This window comes from Hyla sarda, chromosome 3 (assembly GCF_029499605.1).
Source record: "Hyla sarda isolate aHylSar1 chromosome 3, aHylSar1.hap1, whole genome shotgun sequence".
NCBI lineage: Eukaryota > Metazoa > Chordata > Amphibia > Anura > Hylidae > Hyla > Hyla sarda.
In genome coordinates, this window is record NC_079191.1 from 211,563,782 (window position 1) to 211,581,151 (window position 17,370).

At 43.4% G+C, this 17,370-nt stretch overlaps 1 protein-coding gene across 1 annotated transcript in view; it reads left to right on the forward strand.

Moving 5' to 3' along the window:
* Window positions 1–17,370, forward strand: part of LOC130362075 (protein ripply2.1-like) — a 73,112-nt gene that overhangs the window by 18,956 nt on the left and 36,786 nt on the right. The window contains exons 2-4 of the mRNA XM_056565996.1: window positions 12,739–12,789; window positions 13,051–13,101; window positions 14,971–15,032. Coding sequence (XP_056421971.1) covers window positions 12,739–12,789; window positions 13,051–13,101; window positions 14,971–15,032 — 164 coding nt within the window. The remainder of the gene's footprint in view (window positions 1–12,738; window positions 12,790–13,050; window positions 13,102–14,970; window positions 15,033–17,370) is intronic.

Consider the following 17,370-nt stretch of genomic DNA (forward strand, 5'->3'; position numbering starts at 1 on the left):
CCAGAATGGCTTACGGCAGCCAATACATGCTAGAGGTGATTTTTTCATTTTTAAATCATCAATTTGTAATAAATTGTGTAATTTTTGGGTTATATAATCCTGCAATGCAGCCTTCAGACTGAACTTTACATAAAGACAGACTCCTCCCCCTTTCCGTTTTGTTCGATCCTTCCTGAATAGACTATAACCCTGTATGTTGACCGCCCAGTCACAGCTATCGTCCAACCAAGTCTCTGTTATACCCACTATGTCATAATTCTCCTCAGATATTATCAACTCCAGTTCGTCGGTTTTATTGGTCAGACTTCTGGCATTAGTCAACATGCAATTCAATGGTGTATGTTTTATTCCCTATGAAGCCTATCCCTATTAACTATTCTAACCCCTCCCTCCGCTCCACCCCCAGATACATTAATAAGTCCCCCCTCTCTATCTACACTACCTTCCCCCTCTATGTTGTAGGTTCCCTCCCCCCCCAGTCCCTAGTTTAAACACTCCTCCACCCTTCTAGCCATCTTCTCCCCAAGCGCATGAACCCAAACCCCTCTTTCCTATACGAGCTTCTGAGCCACTTGTTTACCTCCCTAATCTCCCGCTGCCTCTCTGGTGTGGCTCGTGGTACAGGTAATATTTCAGAAAATTTTACCTTGGAGGTCCTTGCCTTAAGCTTCCGGCTAAGTCCCTGAAACCATTTTTAACCCCTTAAGGACCCGGGGGTTTTCAGTTTTTGCACTTTCATTTTTTCCTCCTCACCTTTTAAAAATCATAACCACTTCAATTTTGCACCTAAAAATCCATATGATGGCTTATTTTTTGCGCCACCAATTCTACTTTGCAGGGACATCAGTCATTTTACCCCAAAATCTACAGCGAAACGGGAAAAAAATCATTGTGCGACGAAATTGAAGAAAAAATGCCATTTTGTAACTTTTGGGGGCTTCCGTTTCTACACAGTGCATTTTTCGGTAGAAATGATACCTTCTCTTTATTCTGTAGGTCCATACGGTTAAAATGATATCCTACTTATATAGGTTTGATTTTGTCGTACTTCTGGAAAAAATCATAACTACATGCAGGAAAATGGATACGTTTAAAATTGTCCTCTTCTGACCCCTATAACTTTTTTATTTCTCTGCTTATGGGGCGGTACGAGGGCTAATCTTTTGCGACGTGATCTGAAGTTTTTATCGGTACCATTTTTGTATTGATTGGACTTTTTGATCGCTTTTTATTCATTTATTCATGATATAGAAAGTGAACAAAAATACGCGATTTTTTTTTGCATGTACACCATTGACCGTGCGCTTTAATGATATATTTTTATAGTTCGGACATTTACGCACGCGGCGATACCACATATGTTTATTTTTAATATGATTATATATTATTTATATGGAATTTGGGAAAAGGGGGGTGATTTAAACTTTTAATAGGAAAGGGGTTAATGTGTGTGTGTTAAACTTTTTTTTTAACCTTTTTTTTTTTTTTTTTTTTTTACACTTTTAGTCCCCTCAGGGGACTTTTAGGAGGAATCATTAGATTCCTCATAAAGATCACTATGGTTCAATAGAACCTGCCAGGCTGTATCATTCAGAAAGCCGGAGCCGCCGCAGCAGGAGAGGTAAACCGTCAGGCTACCTCGGCAGTGGATCGCCCCCCCCCCCCCCCCTGCGATCGCGCTGCGGGGGGGCGATCCACCCCACTGGACCACCAGGGACTGAATACAGGCACCTTTAGACGGCGCTGTCAACTTTGACAGCGGTGATCTAAAGGGTTAATAGCAGCCCGTGGCGATCGCCGCATGTCGGTTATTAACACCGGCCCCCAGCTGCAGGAATCAGCTGGGGGCCAGGCGGTATGACGTGGGTTCGAGTCAGGAGCCCGCGTCATACCCGGTTAAGGGCCATTGGACGTGTATACGTGGCACCCCTGACATTTTTCAAGAAAAGTAAGTATTTCTCACAGAAAAGGACTGCAGTAACACATGTTTTGCTATACACATGTTTATTCCCTTTGTGTGTATTGGAACTAAACCAAAGAAGGGAGGGGAAAAAAGCAAATTGGACACAATGTCACACCAAACTCCAAAAATGGTCTGGACAAAATTATTGGCACCCTTAACTTAATATTTGGTTACACACCCTTTAGAAAAAATAACTGAAATCAGTCGCTTCCTATAACCATCAAGAAGCTTCATACACCTCTCAGCCGGAATGTTGGACCACTCATCCTTTGCAAACTGCTCCAGGTCTCTCTTATTGGAAGGGCGCCTTTTCCCAACAGCAATTTTAAGATCTCTCCACAGGTGTTCAATGGGATTTAGATCTGGACTCATTGCTGGCCACTTCAGAACTCTCAAGTGCTTTGTTGCCATCCATTTCTGGGTGCTTTTTGACATATGTTTGGGGTCATTGTCCTGCTGGAAGACCCAAGATCTCGGACGCAAACCCAGCTTTCTGACACTGGGCTGTACAGTGTGACCCAAAATCCGTTGGTAATCCTCAGATTTCATGATGCCTTGCACACATCCAAGGCACCCAGTGCCAGAGGCCACAAAACAACCCCAAAACATCATTGACCCACCAACATATTTCACTGTAGGCACTGTGTTCTTTTCTTTGTAGGCCTCATTCCGTATTCGGTAAACAGTAGAATGAGGTGCTTCACCGAAAAACTCTATCTTGGTCTCATCTGTCCACAAGACGTTTTCCCAGAAGGATTTTGGCTTACTTAAGTTAATTTTGGCAAAATGTAGTCTTGCTTTTTTATGTCTCTGTGTCAGCAGTGGGGTCCTCCTGGGTCTCCTGCCATAGCATTTCATTTCATTTACATGTCGACAGAGAGTTTGCGCTGACACTGATGCTCCCTGAGCCTGCAAGACAGCTTGAATATCTTCGGAACTTGTTTGGGGCTGCTTATCCACCATCCGGGCTATCCTGCATTGACACCTTTCATAAATTTTTCTCTTCTGTCCACGCTCAGCGAGATTAGCTACAGTGCCATGGGTTGCAAACTTCTTGATAATGTTGTGCACTGTGGACAAAGGCAAATCTCTATCTCTGGAGATGGACTTGAAACCTTGAGATAGTTGATATTTTTCCACAATTTTGGTTCTCAAGTCCTCAGACAGTTCTCTTCTCCTCTTTCTCTTGTCCATGATTAGTGTGGCACACACAGACACACAATGCAAAGACTAAGTGAACTTCTCTTCTTTTTATCTGCTTTCAGGTGTGATTTTTATATTGCCCACACCTGTTACTTGCCCCAGGTGAGTTTAAAGGAGCATCACATGTTTGAAACAATCTTATTTAGCCACAATTTTGAAAGGGTGCCAATAATGTTTCCAGACCATTTTTGGAGTTTGGTGTGACATTATGTCCAATTTGTCTTCATTTTCTTGAAAAATTTCAGGGGTGCCAATATGTATGGCCATGACTGTACCTGTACCTGCTTTGTGCCGTTACATATAGTAAATGGCAGAGACAAAGTGCAATTGGCTTTAAAGCTTACCTGTCAGATCCCACAAAAAAAAAATAAAAAAAACTGTTCTATGTTACTCAGTACCTAATCCTGATCATGTATATATAATTTTTATGCCTCTATCACCCATATTATATAAAAATAAATAGCATATTAACACTGCTCACTGTCTTTTTCATCTCAGATTTCTTCCTCACTCTGCTGCACTTGGGAAGGAGCCTGGCAGCCCTGCTCTATAACCCTTTACTCTCTGGTTTTATGCTGTACACACAGAAACACACACACACACACACAATGATTATTGGAGATTGCCTGTACTCTGTCACCAAAGACAATATGGTGAGTGTATAACTTAGATCTTCTTAAATTAGTGCAAAGGTTTACTGCTAAAAGGAAGTTTTTTATGCATACATTTTCTACACTGCTCAAAAAATAAATAAAAGGAACAACATAACATATCCTAGATCTGAATGAATGAACTAATCATATGAAATACATTTGTCTTTACAAAGTTGAATGTGCTGACCACAAAATCACACACAAATTATCATTGGAAATCAAATTTATCAACCCATGGAGGTCTGGATATGGAGTCACACTCAAAATCAAAGTGGAAAACCACACTACAGGCTGATTCAACTTTGATGTAATGTCCTTAAAACAAGTCAAAATGAGGCTCAGTAGTGTGTGTGGCCTCCGCATGCCCGTATGACCTCCCTACAATGCCTGGGCATGCTCCTGATGAGGTGACGGATGGTCTCCTGAGTTATGTCTTCCCAGACCTGGACTAAAGCACTCCTGGACAGTCTGTGGTGTGGCATTGGTGGATGGAGCGAGACATGATGTCCCAGATGTGCTCAATCGGATTCAGGTCTGGGGAACGGGCGTGCCAGTCCATAGCATCAATGCCTTTCTCTTGCAGGAACTGCTGACACACTCCAGCCACATGAGGTCTAGCATTGTCTTGCATTAGGAGGAACCCAGGGCCAACCGCACCAGCATATGGTCTCACAAGGGCTCTGAGGATCTCATCTTGGTAACTAATGGCAGTCAGGCTACCTTTGTCAAGCACATGGAGGGCTGTGCGGCCCCCCAAAGAAATGTTACCCCACACCATTACTGACCCACCGCCAAACCGGTCATGCTGGAAGTTGTTGCAGGCAGCAGAACGTGCTCCACGGTGTCTCCAGACTCTGCCATGTCTGTCGCATGTGCTCAGTGTGAACCTGCTTTCATCTGTGAAGAGCACAGGGCGCCAGTGGCGAAAATGCCAAACATCCTGCACATTGTTGGGCTGTAAGCACAACCCCCATCTATGGACATCGGGCCCTCATACCACCCTCATGCAGTCTGTTTCTGACCGCTTGATTGGACACATGCACATTTGTGGCCTGCTGGAGGTCATTTTGTAGGGCTCTGGCAGTGCTCCTCCTTGCACAAAGGCGGAGGTAGCGGTCCTGCTGCTGGGTTGTTGCCTTCCTATTGCCTCCTCTGTGTCTCCTGATGTACTGGCCTGTTTCCTGGTTGCAGCTCCATGCTCTGGACACTACGCTGACAGACTCAGCAAACCTTCTTGCCACAGCTCGCATTGATGTGCTATCCTGGATGTGCTGCACTACCTGAGCCACTTGTGTGGGTTGTAGACTCCATCTCATGGTACCACTAGAAAGAAAGCACCGCCAGCATTCAAAAGTGACCAAAACATCAGCCAGGAAGCATAGGAACTCAGAAATGGTCTATGGTCACCACCTGCAGAACAACTTCTTTATTGGGGGTGTCTTGCTAATTGCCTATAATTTCCACCTGTTGTCTCCTCCATTTGCACAACAGCATGTGAAATTGATTGTCAATCAGTGTTGCTTCCTGAGTGGACAGTGTGATTTCACAGAAGTGTGATTGACTTGGAGTTACATTGTGTTGTTTAAGTGTTCCCTTTATTTTTTTGAGCATTGTATATGTTACTATGTCATTTATGTGTGTCATCCTTAAGCAGTCCTGTAATTCTGGGACTTGTAGTTGTGGAATAGTTGGAGGTACAGTGTTTGGATAATTTTATTTTATTTTTTATAAACTTTATTCACGGAAATAGACATCATATGTAGACCAGCTTACAAAACGATTGTCACATCAGAGTCACATTGCACACAAGTATACAGTCATAATCATAACAATGACATCAGATAAAAAAACCTACATGTCCATCTTCCGGGTAATATATTTAAATGCAAGTAAATAACAATAAAAGAAACAAGAAAAGCTAACTTCTTTTGAGGAAACAATGCCACATCTATAGAAGAAAATGACTGTCCATGAGGCACATGTTTGGTAAAACTCTCTCCTACAGCAGTGTTGCTGCGGGCTGTGTTCCTTCTGCAGCATTGTCAATCAGCCATCACGTGTCCATGACCCTTGGACAAGCTAATGCTGCTGTGGGACTCATCAGTGCCCCAGGGTGGTGGGATTTCCAAAGTCAGTTTTCTTTAATAATGTGTTTTTTTTTATTTTATGAAGTATATTAGAAAAACTATTGTTTTGCCAGGATGTACAATGTAAAAAGATTTTATATCTGACAGTGCCTGTAAGGGTCAGTGTATATGCAGAAATTCGCTTCAATGAAGAGATGAGGGAAACCAAATACTGAAAGAGTGTGCTTCATTAACAACCCTATCGAAAGTCTTCTCGGTATCGGTGCCAGGAAGGATGAGCGGGGTCTTGGTGTATTCAGCGCAGTGTGCAGCAGCTCTCACCTTATTGGGAACAATGCCCACTTCTTGGTGCCAATCAGTGGTGGAAGTAGGACACTGATCCTAAAGGCCAGTATCTTTGCCCACCACTTCACATCCACATTTGAGGAAGGAGGACATGTTTAAGAGATGGGGTAGCCATCCAGGCCAGAAGATTTACCGAAGGGGATGGATGCTAAATTCTTATCTGCTTTCTCAGGTGTGACAGGGGCTAATAAGGAGGCTTGTTGGGGGAAGGATAGGGGGGTAAGGTTTAGGGAGGAGAGGCTCCCTTTTTCTTATGAAGGAATTTGTCCATGTCAAGCTGATTTTCTTTAGCCTTAAGGGCTTCTGCAACTTATTTTCCACTGTCTTTAGCAGGTCACCCCATACTGTAGTGAGAGGGCACATAGAAAGAAATATGGCTCCAGTGCTGGCAGAAATTTGTAAAGTTAAAGGGGTTCTCCGGTGCTTAGACATCTTATCCCCTATCCAAAGGATAGGGGATAAGATGGCTGATCGCGGGAGTCCCGCCGCTGGGGACCCCCGTGATCTTGCACGCGGCACCCAGTTTGTAATCAGTCCCCGAAGCGTGTTTGCTCCGGGACTGATTACCGGCGACTACAGGGCGGGCGGTGTGTGACGTCACGCCCCAGCCCCCGTGTGATGTCACGCTCCGCCCCTCAATGCAAGCCTACGGGAGGGGGCATGACAGCTATCACGCCCCCTCCCGTAGGCTTTCATTGAGGGGCGGAGCGTGACATCACACGGGGGCGTGACGTCACAAGCCGCCCGCCCTGTAATCGCCGGTAATTAGTCCCGGAGCGAACACGCTTCGGGGACTGATTACAAACTGGGTGCCGCGTGCAAGATCACGGGGGTCCCCAGCGGCGGGACTCCCGCGATCAGGCATCTTATCCCCTATCCTTTGGATAGGGGATAAGATGTCTAAGCACCGGAGTACCCCTTTAAACAGGTTACTACATAAGTGGTCATACAAGTGGAAAAGGAATATGAGATTGAGTCAGTCATAGTAAAAGTAGAGTGTTGTTCCACTAAAAGACACAAGGTGGCAGCAGATACCTTCTGAGCTTAGTTGTAAATTGTAAAGGTAAATTGTAAATTGTGCAGCCCTTGTAGAAAGAATACAGAAAGCAAGTCAGGATAGCTGGAGTGTCTCTGGAGAAAGTAAATAGGGGCCCAGGGGTGTGATGTATGCTGCTTCAGAAAGCTGTACTTTTTATGGAGAAAACACTGTGCAAGCACAACTAGATGGAGACGTTCTCAGGACAGCATATACGTGAGTTATGGCACTCACAGGTGGGTTATGGCGCTCACTGTATATCCTGATACTTGATATGGTGGGTTGCTCGTCCCAGTTGCAGAGAGCAGTGTCAGTGGTGTTAGGCTCATTGTTGTGTGGACCGCAGCAGATGTCATATGCCGCTATCTGTGCCTCAGGGTGTGGGGAAGGCAGTAGGAGTGCAGTCAGCCCTCTAGAAGGGGTATAAAGTGGGGGATACTGAGCAGAGTAACTTCCAGTGCGGGAGCTTTCCAAAGTTGCATCTGCTCCCCTTAGTGTCTAGGCTCCACCCCTCTGGACAGGTTTCCTCTGGACAGGTTTTGATATATCCCCCCATAGTGACTGAATTACACAACCAGACTGTCACTGAACAAAACCCTCTTTACCCAAACCATTCTAACCATAAATGGCATCATACAAATAATATGGCTACACCATTACCGCATATTACTACTGCCTAGTGCAGGGATTCCCAACCAGGGTTTCGTCAGGCCCTGCCCAGGGTACCACAATGCTCTGTCAATTGTTATAAAAAATTTTTTTTTAAATCTCCCTCCCCGGCCTGCATGCCTGTGAATCACACAGCGTCCCCCTCCCCCCTGTGGCGCCATTAGTGGGTCACAGGCGCGCAGGCCGGGAAGGGGATATATGTAATGGGGATGGTGCGCCGGATCATCATCCTGGCCCCAGGACCATCCATCCTTCCGGCCACAGGACCGACCATCCTCCCGGCCCCAGGACAATCTTCCCGGCCCATTGCAGAAAGACATTGAAAAACAGCTCAGCTTAATTAAGGTAATGCTCCCTCTTCCCTCTGTAACCCCTGTCCACCCCCCTTTGTCACCCCTCTGTTACCCCCTTTCACCCTTGTCCACTTTTCTGTCATCCATGTCCACCTTGTCTGCCCCTTTCACATATGTTCACCAACCCTCTGTTACCACCTTGTCATTCCTGTCCACCTCCTGTCACCCCCTACACCCATCTGTCACCCATGTACACCCCTCAACACCCCTTTTACCCATGTACTCCCCTCTGTCACCCCCTACGCCTCCCTGTCACCCATGTGCACTCTTCTACTACATCCATGTACACCCCTCTGTCACCCATGTACACTCCTCTACACCCCTGTTACCCATGTACACCCCTCTGTCAACCCTGACGCCCTGTCACCCATGTACACTCTTCTACACCCATCTGTCACCCATGTACACCCCTCAACACCCCTTTCACCCATGTACAAATTCTCCCATCCACTACAAGTCCCAGCATTCCTGCGATGTCTCTGTGTCACTGGTCACCTCCTTGGGCCCTGGCTGTACTGCATAGACTGTAACAACTGTCTACTCTCAGTAAAGCTACTGTTGTTCCGTAACTTAGCATTGGTATCTTCATTGCCCCCTTGCCTAGCCCAGGATCCAGCGGTATACCTTCGGGTGGTTAAGGCTAAACCACACCCTGGCATCACAAACACAATAGGTTAATACCATCTGCCCCTAGGGTAATAACATCTGCCCTGCACCACACACCCCGCCATTACCAAAAAAAAGTGGGAGCTTAGCCTAATAGTGTCCACACACAGTAGTTTGCCCTCTAATAGTGTCCCCACACAGTAAATTTCCCTCTAATTGTGTCCCCACACAGTTAGCTGTCCTTATATTGCCATACACAATAGTTATCACAATGAGAAAAAGGGCAGATTAAGATGCTTCTGACATGACAATAGTTTGCTGGTGTTTCAAAATAAGAAGTAAAAAAAAAAAGTGCGTTCCCACTAAGGGTGCATTCCCTCCGTATTTCACGCTGCACAAAATTTGTGACAGCAGCAAGAAAGACGCTGCGTATTCCTCGCTCACTATACACACAGGGCTTTCTGACGGCAGCCCTATGCGTGCAGTGAGTTTTGGAGGTGGAGCCGCGTTTCAGTCATGCCGGCCCCGCCTCCAAAACTCACTACACGCATAGGGCTGCCGCTGGAAAGCCCTGTGTGTATAATGAGCGAGGAATACGCAGCGTATTTCCCACTGCTGCACCAAAGTTTGCGCAGCGTGAAATAAGCTGCGTATATGCCAGGTGGGAACACACCCTTAAATACGATCATCAGATTTCCTAATGGAAAAGGGTATATAATTGGGTGTCCTCCTCAAGAGATGATATGGAAACCAAAGCTAATTTTCATGATTCGGCAGGCTGGAGGTGGATCCTCTGTGTCAGAGAGGGATTGGCGTGGACCGTGTCGGTGGACCGGTTCTAAGTTGCTACTGGTTTTCACCAGAGCCCGCCGCAAAGCGGGATGGTCTTGCAGCGGCGGTAGCAACCAGGTCGTATCCACCGGCAACGGCTCAACCTCTCTGACTGCTGAGATAGGCGCGGTACAAGGGATTAGACAAGAGCACGGTCGGACGTAGCAGAAGGTCAGGGCAGGCAGCAAGGATCATAGTCAGGGGCAACGGCAAGAGGTCTGGAACACTGGCTAGGGATACACAAGGAACGCTTTCACTGGCACAATGGCAACAAGATCCGGCAAGGAAATGCAGGGGAAGTGAGGTAATATAGGGAAGTGCACAGGTGAACACACTAATTAAAAACCATGCGCAAATCAGTGGCGCATCGGCCCTTTAAATCGCAAAGAACCGGCGCGCGCGCGCCCTAGGGAGCGGGGCCGCGCACGCCGGGACAGCACAGACAGGGAGCGAGTCTGGTAAGCGGGTCGGGATGCGCACCACGAGCAGGCGCATCCCGCATCGCGAATCGCATCCCGGCTAGGGACATTATCGCAGCGCACCCGGTCAGCGGGTCTGACCGGGGCGCTGCGAACAGGAGAATGCTGTGAGCGCTCCGGGGAGGAGCGGGGACCCGGAGCGCTCGGCGTAACACTAATGATGGTCTTTTCAATTCATACACTTTATTTCTTACATTTTTAGTAGTGGTACCTTATACATGATATATGAAAGCTCGCAGAATCACTATGGGGAGATTTATCAAAACTTGTGTAGAGGAAAAGCTGACTAGTTGCCAATAGCAACCAATCAGATTGCTTCTTTAACTTTTAAAAATGCCTCTGCAAAATAAAATAAGCGATATGATTGGTTGCTATGGGAAACTGGTCAACTTTTCCTCTGTACAGGTTTTAATATATCTCCCCCATGTGACTGTGTAAAACAGCCACTAGATGGCATCAATGCCACAAAATGATAAATGTGACTGAATTTAGGGGAAGATGGTAGCACATGCAGTGATGTTTGTTATAGCAAAAATAAGTGATTTCCTAAGGCAACCTCTTACTGTTTCTCTAGTTTTCATAAATCTTCCTACTTATGTGCACAAGGCATTGACATGCTTGCTCTTATTTTATAGATAAAACACTTCGAAAAATGGATCACTGTTTTGTATGCTTTATTGTATCTGTAAAATAGTTCTTCAAGCATTACAAAAATTCTCCAGAATTATCTTAAAAATAATTTTCTCAGTATTCTAGTATACCAGAACTACTAAGGATAAGTCCTATTGATATTTTTCGAGGTCCAACCAGGGTCAGCATAAGGCAACAACAAGAATTAATCAAACAATGGATTTGGGTACAAAAATAGCTAACAAAAGAAAACAGCCAAAATCCCCTAAAATATAACTTTTAATGATAATGCTTGATAAAAAAATGTATAGAAAAATCTCTACAACATAGCAGACTCACTCAAGTGGTATGAAATGAGTATCAATAAGAAACATTCACAATAATCATTCAGAATAATGATATATATACAGTATGATGCCGCACAAATATGTCTGACTATAGATATAAATGTACATAGACAGTCAATAAATGCAAAAAGAAAAAGAAAAAAAAATTGTGATGTGACTTACAGTTCAGATGAACACATGCTGGAACTGTAGAGACATATTGGGAGATGAGGTAGGTAGACGCTAGTATGGACAAAAAAAAGAAGTGAATACATCCAACTAGTCCTTATAGTCAGGATGATAAGAGTCTCCTATCAACAGTCAAACATCACATAAAGGCTCATAGTGGAACATTTCATACTAAAGCATGATACATGTAGTACACTTTATCTAGACAAGGCATCATAATAGGAGTTTAACACTTATGAGGATGCATCATCACACCACCAATAATGATTAAAAATGTTATTTATTAAAATCCTTTGTGTGCCCCCCTTTTCTCCTGTGCTATACAGGACTCTGGCTCAACATCATGAGCCTGAGTTTCCTATTTGGAGCATAGTTTTTTTAATTTATTCTCATTTTTTTTACACCTCCTGAGGAACCCTACCTAATACCACACGAGGGGGAAACGCATTGAGGTTGTTTATTATGTTATCCATGTGGGCCTTACATTCCTTTTTTAGGAGGGCTAGATTTAAATAACATTTTTTAAACATTATTGGTGGTATGATGATGCATCATCATAGGTGTTACATTATTTTGCTTTCTCCTCTGCACTGTTGGCTAAAATATAACGTACACCTGCCCCAACGTTTCGCTAGGTAAACTAGCTTCGTCAGAGGGCTCCAGGTATGGCCGCATCGGCGTGCAAACAGGGCTTTTATGTGCTCTTAATTGCGCATCACTTCCGATGCACTGCAGATACACTATCCGCCAACCCGTGCTGTTACGTATCTGTCTGGCGACACCGCTTCTGGCCGCCAGTTACTCCTTCCGGCCGCCAGTTACGTATCTGAGGTTCTTCGGTACGCGCGCTCCTCCATCACGCGCATCCATCATCCTACCTACTCCCTCGGGTCTAGTATATGTACTTCCTTTGGATGCTGTACTTATTTTCTTCCCTATAGAGTGTACTGCTCAGTCAGTCTGTATGTTTACTGTAAGCTGATGTTTGTAATTAATTAATTTGCTCAGATGGGTGGTGGTAATTTACTCCCTAAATCTTTTATTATTACCCCATTTTCTTATTCCTCATATGAGGATTCACTGTATATGGTATAATGATATTCCTCTGTGTATGGGAGAGAACATATATAAGTATCTGCTACTATGATATTCCTCTGTTTAGGAGAGAGAACATATATACGTGGAGGAGGGAATGGATATTCTTGTTATTTTTCCTTTTACTAATTCTATCTTCATATATAATATACCTTTGGTATTATTCTATTACCTTTTACACTAATTATTGGTACCTTATATATGTATTTACCATATTACTATTTTTATTTATTATCAAATTATTGTTCTCATTCTGATGTTTCCATTTTTAAGATTCATCATCTTCTCATCAAGACTTCCATTTCCCATCTTTTCATTCTCCAGGTAAGTACCTATATATTTCTAATATTTTGTATTATTGCTCTCTATCTTTTCCCATTAGTAATACCATTTTTATTATTATTGCCCCATTTTCTTATTCCTCATATAGGGATTCACTACATGTGGTATAATGATATTCCTCTGGGTAGGGGAGAGAACATATATGAGTATATGGTATAACGATATTCCTCTGGGTAGGGGAGATGTTACTGTTTTTGTTTATTTTCAAATTATTCTTATCGTTCTGATGTCTCCATTTTTTAGGTTCATCATCTTCTCATCTAGACCTCCATTTCCCATCTTCTCGTTTTCCAGGTAAGTAACTATGTGTTTCTACTATTTTCTACCTTTTCCCATTAATCATATTGTTTTATTATATCGCCTTATACCATCTGCCGATTGTACTATCTGATTTTCCGATTTCTGTTTTATTACACCTCATATTTCCGGGGAGTTTTCCAGGGAGTTTCAGATTTCCAGGGAGTTTTTTCTTTAGTGTCATATTCTGTTATCCTACAGTATTGTGTAACAGCACAGGGAGATTTGCTGGCATATTCCATTTGTAATATTAAGCCCTATCTGGCTTCCATACCTGTATACTGTTCCGATCTCTTTCTATAATTTCCATATAATTCTACTATGTTCACATATCGCAGGCCATAATCATGATCATAATCCTATTTATTCATACCATTACTCCAAAAACGCAGAGAAGGAAAATCCTTCATTCAAGCGATCTGGATTTCTACTGCCCAAGCGATAGATCCATTTAGCTTCTTCCTTCAGTAGGATCTTATCAATGTCTCCTTTTCTCGGTCTCAAGGTACATTTTGTCAGTCCCCAAAATTGGATAGACTCCATTCTCTGCACGTGTCTCGCTATTGGGGTGTCTGACATGGTGCGAATTGTACTGATGTGTTTTCCAATTCTTTTGCGTAATTTCTGCATGGTTTTTGTCCCACGTATAGCTTGGGACATGGACATCTTGCTATATAGATTACATTCCGTGTGCTACAGTTGATAAACTCTCTAATTTGATATTTCCGTCCATCCTTTGGATTTGTAAACTCCTTAGTTTTGATCATAAACCTGCATGCGGAACAATGCCCACATGCAAAGGAGCCAGGTGGAGGAAAAGGTAGCCACGTACTTTGCTGTGCAGATCTTTTTGCCTCAGTAAAGTGACTGTGCACTAATAGTTCCCTGAGGTTTTGTCCTCTTCGATATGTAATGCTAGGTTTTACTGTTAATACTTCGCCAAATCAGTATCTACCTTTAGGAGGCCCCAATATTTTCCAAGAATATTCCTTATTCTCGGGGCATAGGCATCAAAGGTGCCAATACATCTAATTACTTTTTGACTCGGTTCTGGGGTCTTAGAGCCTAATAGAGATAATCTATCGCTGTCTTTTGCCCTATTGTAGGCTTTTCTCATGCATCTTTTCGGATAGCCTCTAGCCACAAATCTCTGCATGAGGTTGTCGCTTTCCCTCTGGAAAGCTTCATCCTCCGAGCAGTTCCGTATTGCTCTTAGGTACTGCCCTACGGGAATACTTGGTTTTAGGGTTTCCCGATGCCAGCTTCCCCACTGCAGGAAGCTGTTGGTGGCTGTTGGCTTCCGGTAAATATCCGTTTGTATCCTCTGGTTATGATCGATATAGAGAGTGAGATCCAGGAAGTTGATCTTCTTTCCTCCAATCTCGGAGGTGAATTTCATTCCGATGGAATTCTCATTCAGTTCCCTAACATAATCCTCAAACATAGGCCCATCACCATCCCAAAAAATTAAAACATCATCTATGTATCTCCCACAAAAAAGAATGTGCTCCGTGAAGTGTGAAAAATTGTCACCAAAAACTATTGTGCTTTCCCACCACCCCAAAAATAAATTTGCAAACTTGGGTGCACAAGAAGTCCCCATGGCGGTACCCCGCATCTGTCTGTGCAGGGTACCGCCAAGAGAAAATAGTTATGTGTTAAAATAAATTCCAAAAAAATAAGTACCAAATCATTGTGTCTTTGAAAGTGAAGACTACGTGTAGAAAGAAACGTGCTCACTGCCGTGATACCCAAATCATGTGCTATATTGCTATATAGGCTTTCTACGTCTAAACTCATAAGTTTAGTGTTAGCATTCACCTGAAGATAATTTATTTTTAAAACCGTGTCTTTTGTGTCTTTTAGGTGTGAAGGAAGGGAGGATACAAATGGCGCCAGGATTTTATCAACGTATATACTTACCTTCGGTAAGATTGTTATTACCGGAAACTATGGGACGTCCTTTGATGGGATAAATTGGTTTATGAGTCTTTGGTAGCGCATAAAAAGTCGCTATTGTGGGATGTTTATTGAACATGAATGAGAATTCATCATCTGATATTAAGTTTTCTTCCTGTACTCAGTATGGAGTGTAATTGATTTAGATAGGTCCCTGTTGGGTCCCTCTCCAATACTTCATAAGTCTCCCTATCATTAAGTAGCCTGAGAACCAGAAAAATAGGAGAAAGATCTCTCTGCACTGTTGATAATTTTAACCACATATTAGTTCCATTTATGAAGTCACACTATTTTAATTGAGAAATAAAAGTTATTTTTTAAAGTGATTCTCTAGTTAGGGACTTTTTCCCCAGGGGGGATTTCCCCTCTCTTATAAGGGGATTGGAATTGATTTAATATCCCGAGATTACTAGGACAATATTGGTTATTAAGGTTACAAGTCCATCTCCAGAGAACTAGATTTGCCTTTGTCCACAGTGCACAACATTATCAAGAAGTTTGCAACCCATGTCACTGTAGCTAATCTCCCTGGACATGGACGGAAGAAAAAAATTGATTAAAGGTAAGTCCGGATGGTGGATAGTCCGGATGGTGGATAAGCAGCCCCAAACAAGTTCCAAAGATATTCTAGCTGTCCTGCGGGCTCAGGGAGCATCAGTGTCAGAGCAAACTATCCGTCGACATTTAAGTGAAATAAAACGCTATGGCAGGAGACCCAGGAGGACCCCACTGCTGACACAGAGATATAAAAAAGTAAGACTACATTTTGCCAAAATGAATTTAAGTAAGCCAAAATCCATCTGGGAAAACGTCTTGTGGACAGATGAGACCAAGATAGAGCTTTTTAGTAAAGCACATCATACTACTGTTTACCGAAAACGGAATAAGGCCTACAAAGAAAAGAACACAGAACCTACAGTGAAATATGGTGGAGGTTCAATGATGTTTTGGAGCTGTTTGCCTTGAGTGCCTTGAATGTGTACAAGGCATCATGAAATCTGAGGATTACCAACGGATTTTGGGTCGCACTGTACAGCCCAGTGTCAGAAAGCTGAGTTTGCGTCCGAAATCTTGAGTCTTCCAGCAGGACAATGACCCCAAACATAAGTCAAAAAGCACCCAGAAATGGATGACAACAAAGCACTGGAGAGTTCTGAAGTGGCCAGCAATGAGTCCAGATCTAAATCCCAATGAACACCTGTAGAGAGATCTTAAAATTGCTGTTGGGAAAAGGCGCCCTTCCAATAAGAGAGACCTGGAGCAGTTTGCAAAGAAAAAGTGGTCCAATATTCCGGCTGAGAGGTGTGAGAAGCTTATTGATGGTTATAGGAAGCGACTGATTTCAGTTATTTTTTCCAAAGGGTGTGCAACCAAATATTAAGTTAAGGATGCCAATAATTTTTTGGAGTTTGGTGTGACATTATATCCAATTTTCTATTTTTCCTCCCTTTTTTGGTTTAGTTCCAATACACAGAAAGGGAATAAACATGTGTATAGCAAAACATGTGTTACTGCAATCCTTTTCTGTGAGAAATACTTCATTTTCTTGAAAATTTTCAGGGATGCCAACATTTATGGCCATGAATGTATCTATAGTCATAGACATATTAGTGTGACATCAAACTGTATATGTATCATCGTGAATTTTTCCTATTGATACTCATTTCGTACCACTTGAGTAGAGATTTTTCTGTACATTTTTATCAAGCATTATCAGCATCAGGCAAACCTGGGCAGGTGCCTATAGGGGGTGCCTACAAACAGGGGGGGTACTACCTACAGGAGGATCCTAGCTGCAGGGGAATCTCCCTACAGTGCACTCCTGTACCCTTGCTGTCCTGTCAGGCAGCCTCCATACAGTGTCTCCTGGGCCCCCCTGCACCTATTCGGCTGGGTTCACACCACGTTTTTCAAATACGGTAACCGTATACGGTTTTCCGCAAAAAAACGTATCCGACCGTATCCGAAACTGTATGCATAGAGAATGCATTGTAAACCGTATTCCAAATGTTGTGTACGGTTGCATCCGTTTTGCCTCGGATACGGTTTTGACGATTTTTCAACCGTAGGCAAAAACGCTGTCGACCACGTTTTTGCCTCCGGTTGGAAAACTGTATGCGAACCGTATGCGGTTCTTTTAACATTGTCTATGAGAACCGTAAACAGAATTTCAGAATACGGTTGCACACAGTTTTTCTAATCCGTTTTTGGAGTTGACACATGCGCAGATTGGAATTTCAATAGAACAATAGTAACTTTATTAAATTGCTGGAAAACTACCGTAATTCCAACAAAATAGCTAAACCG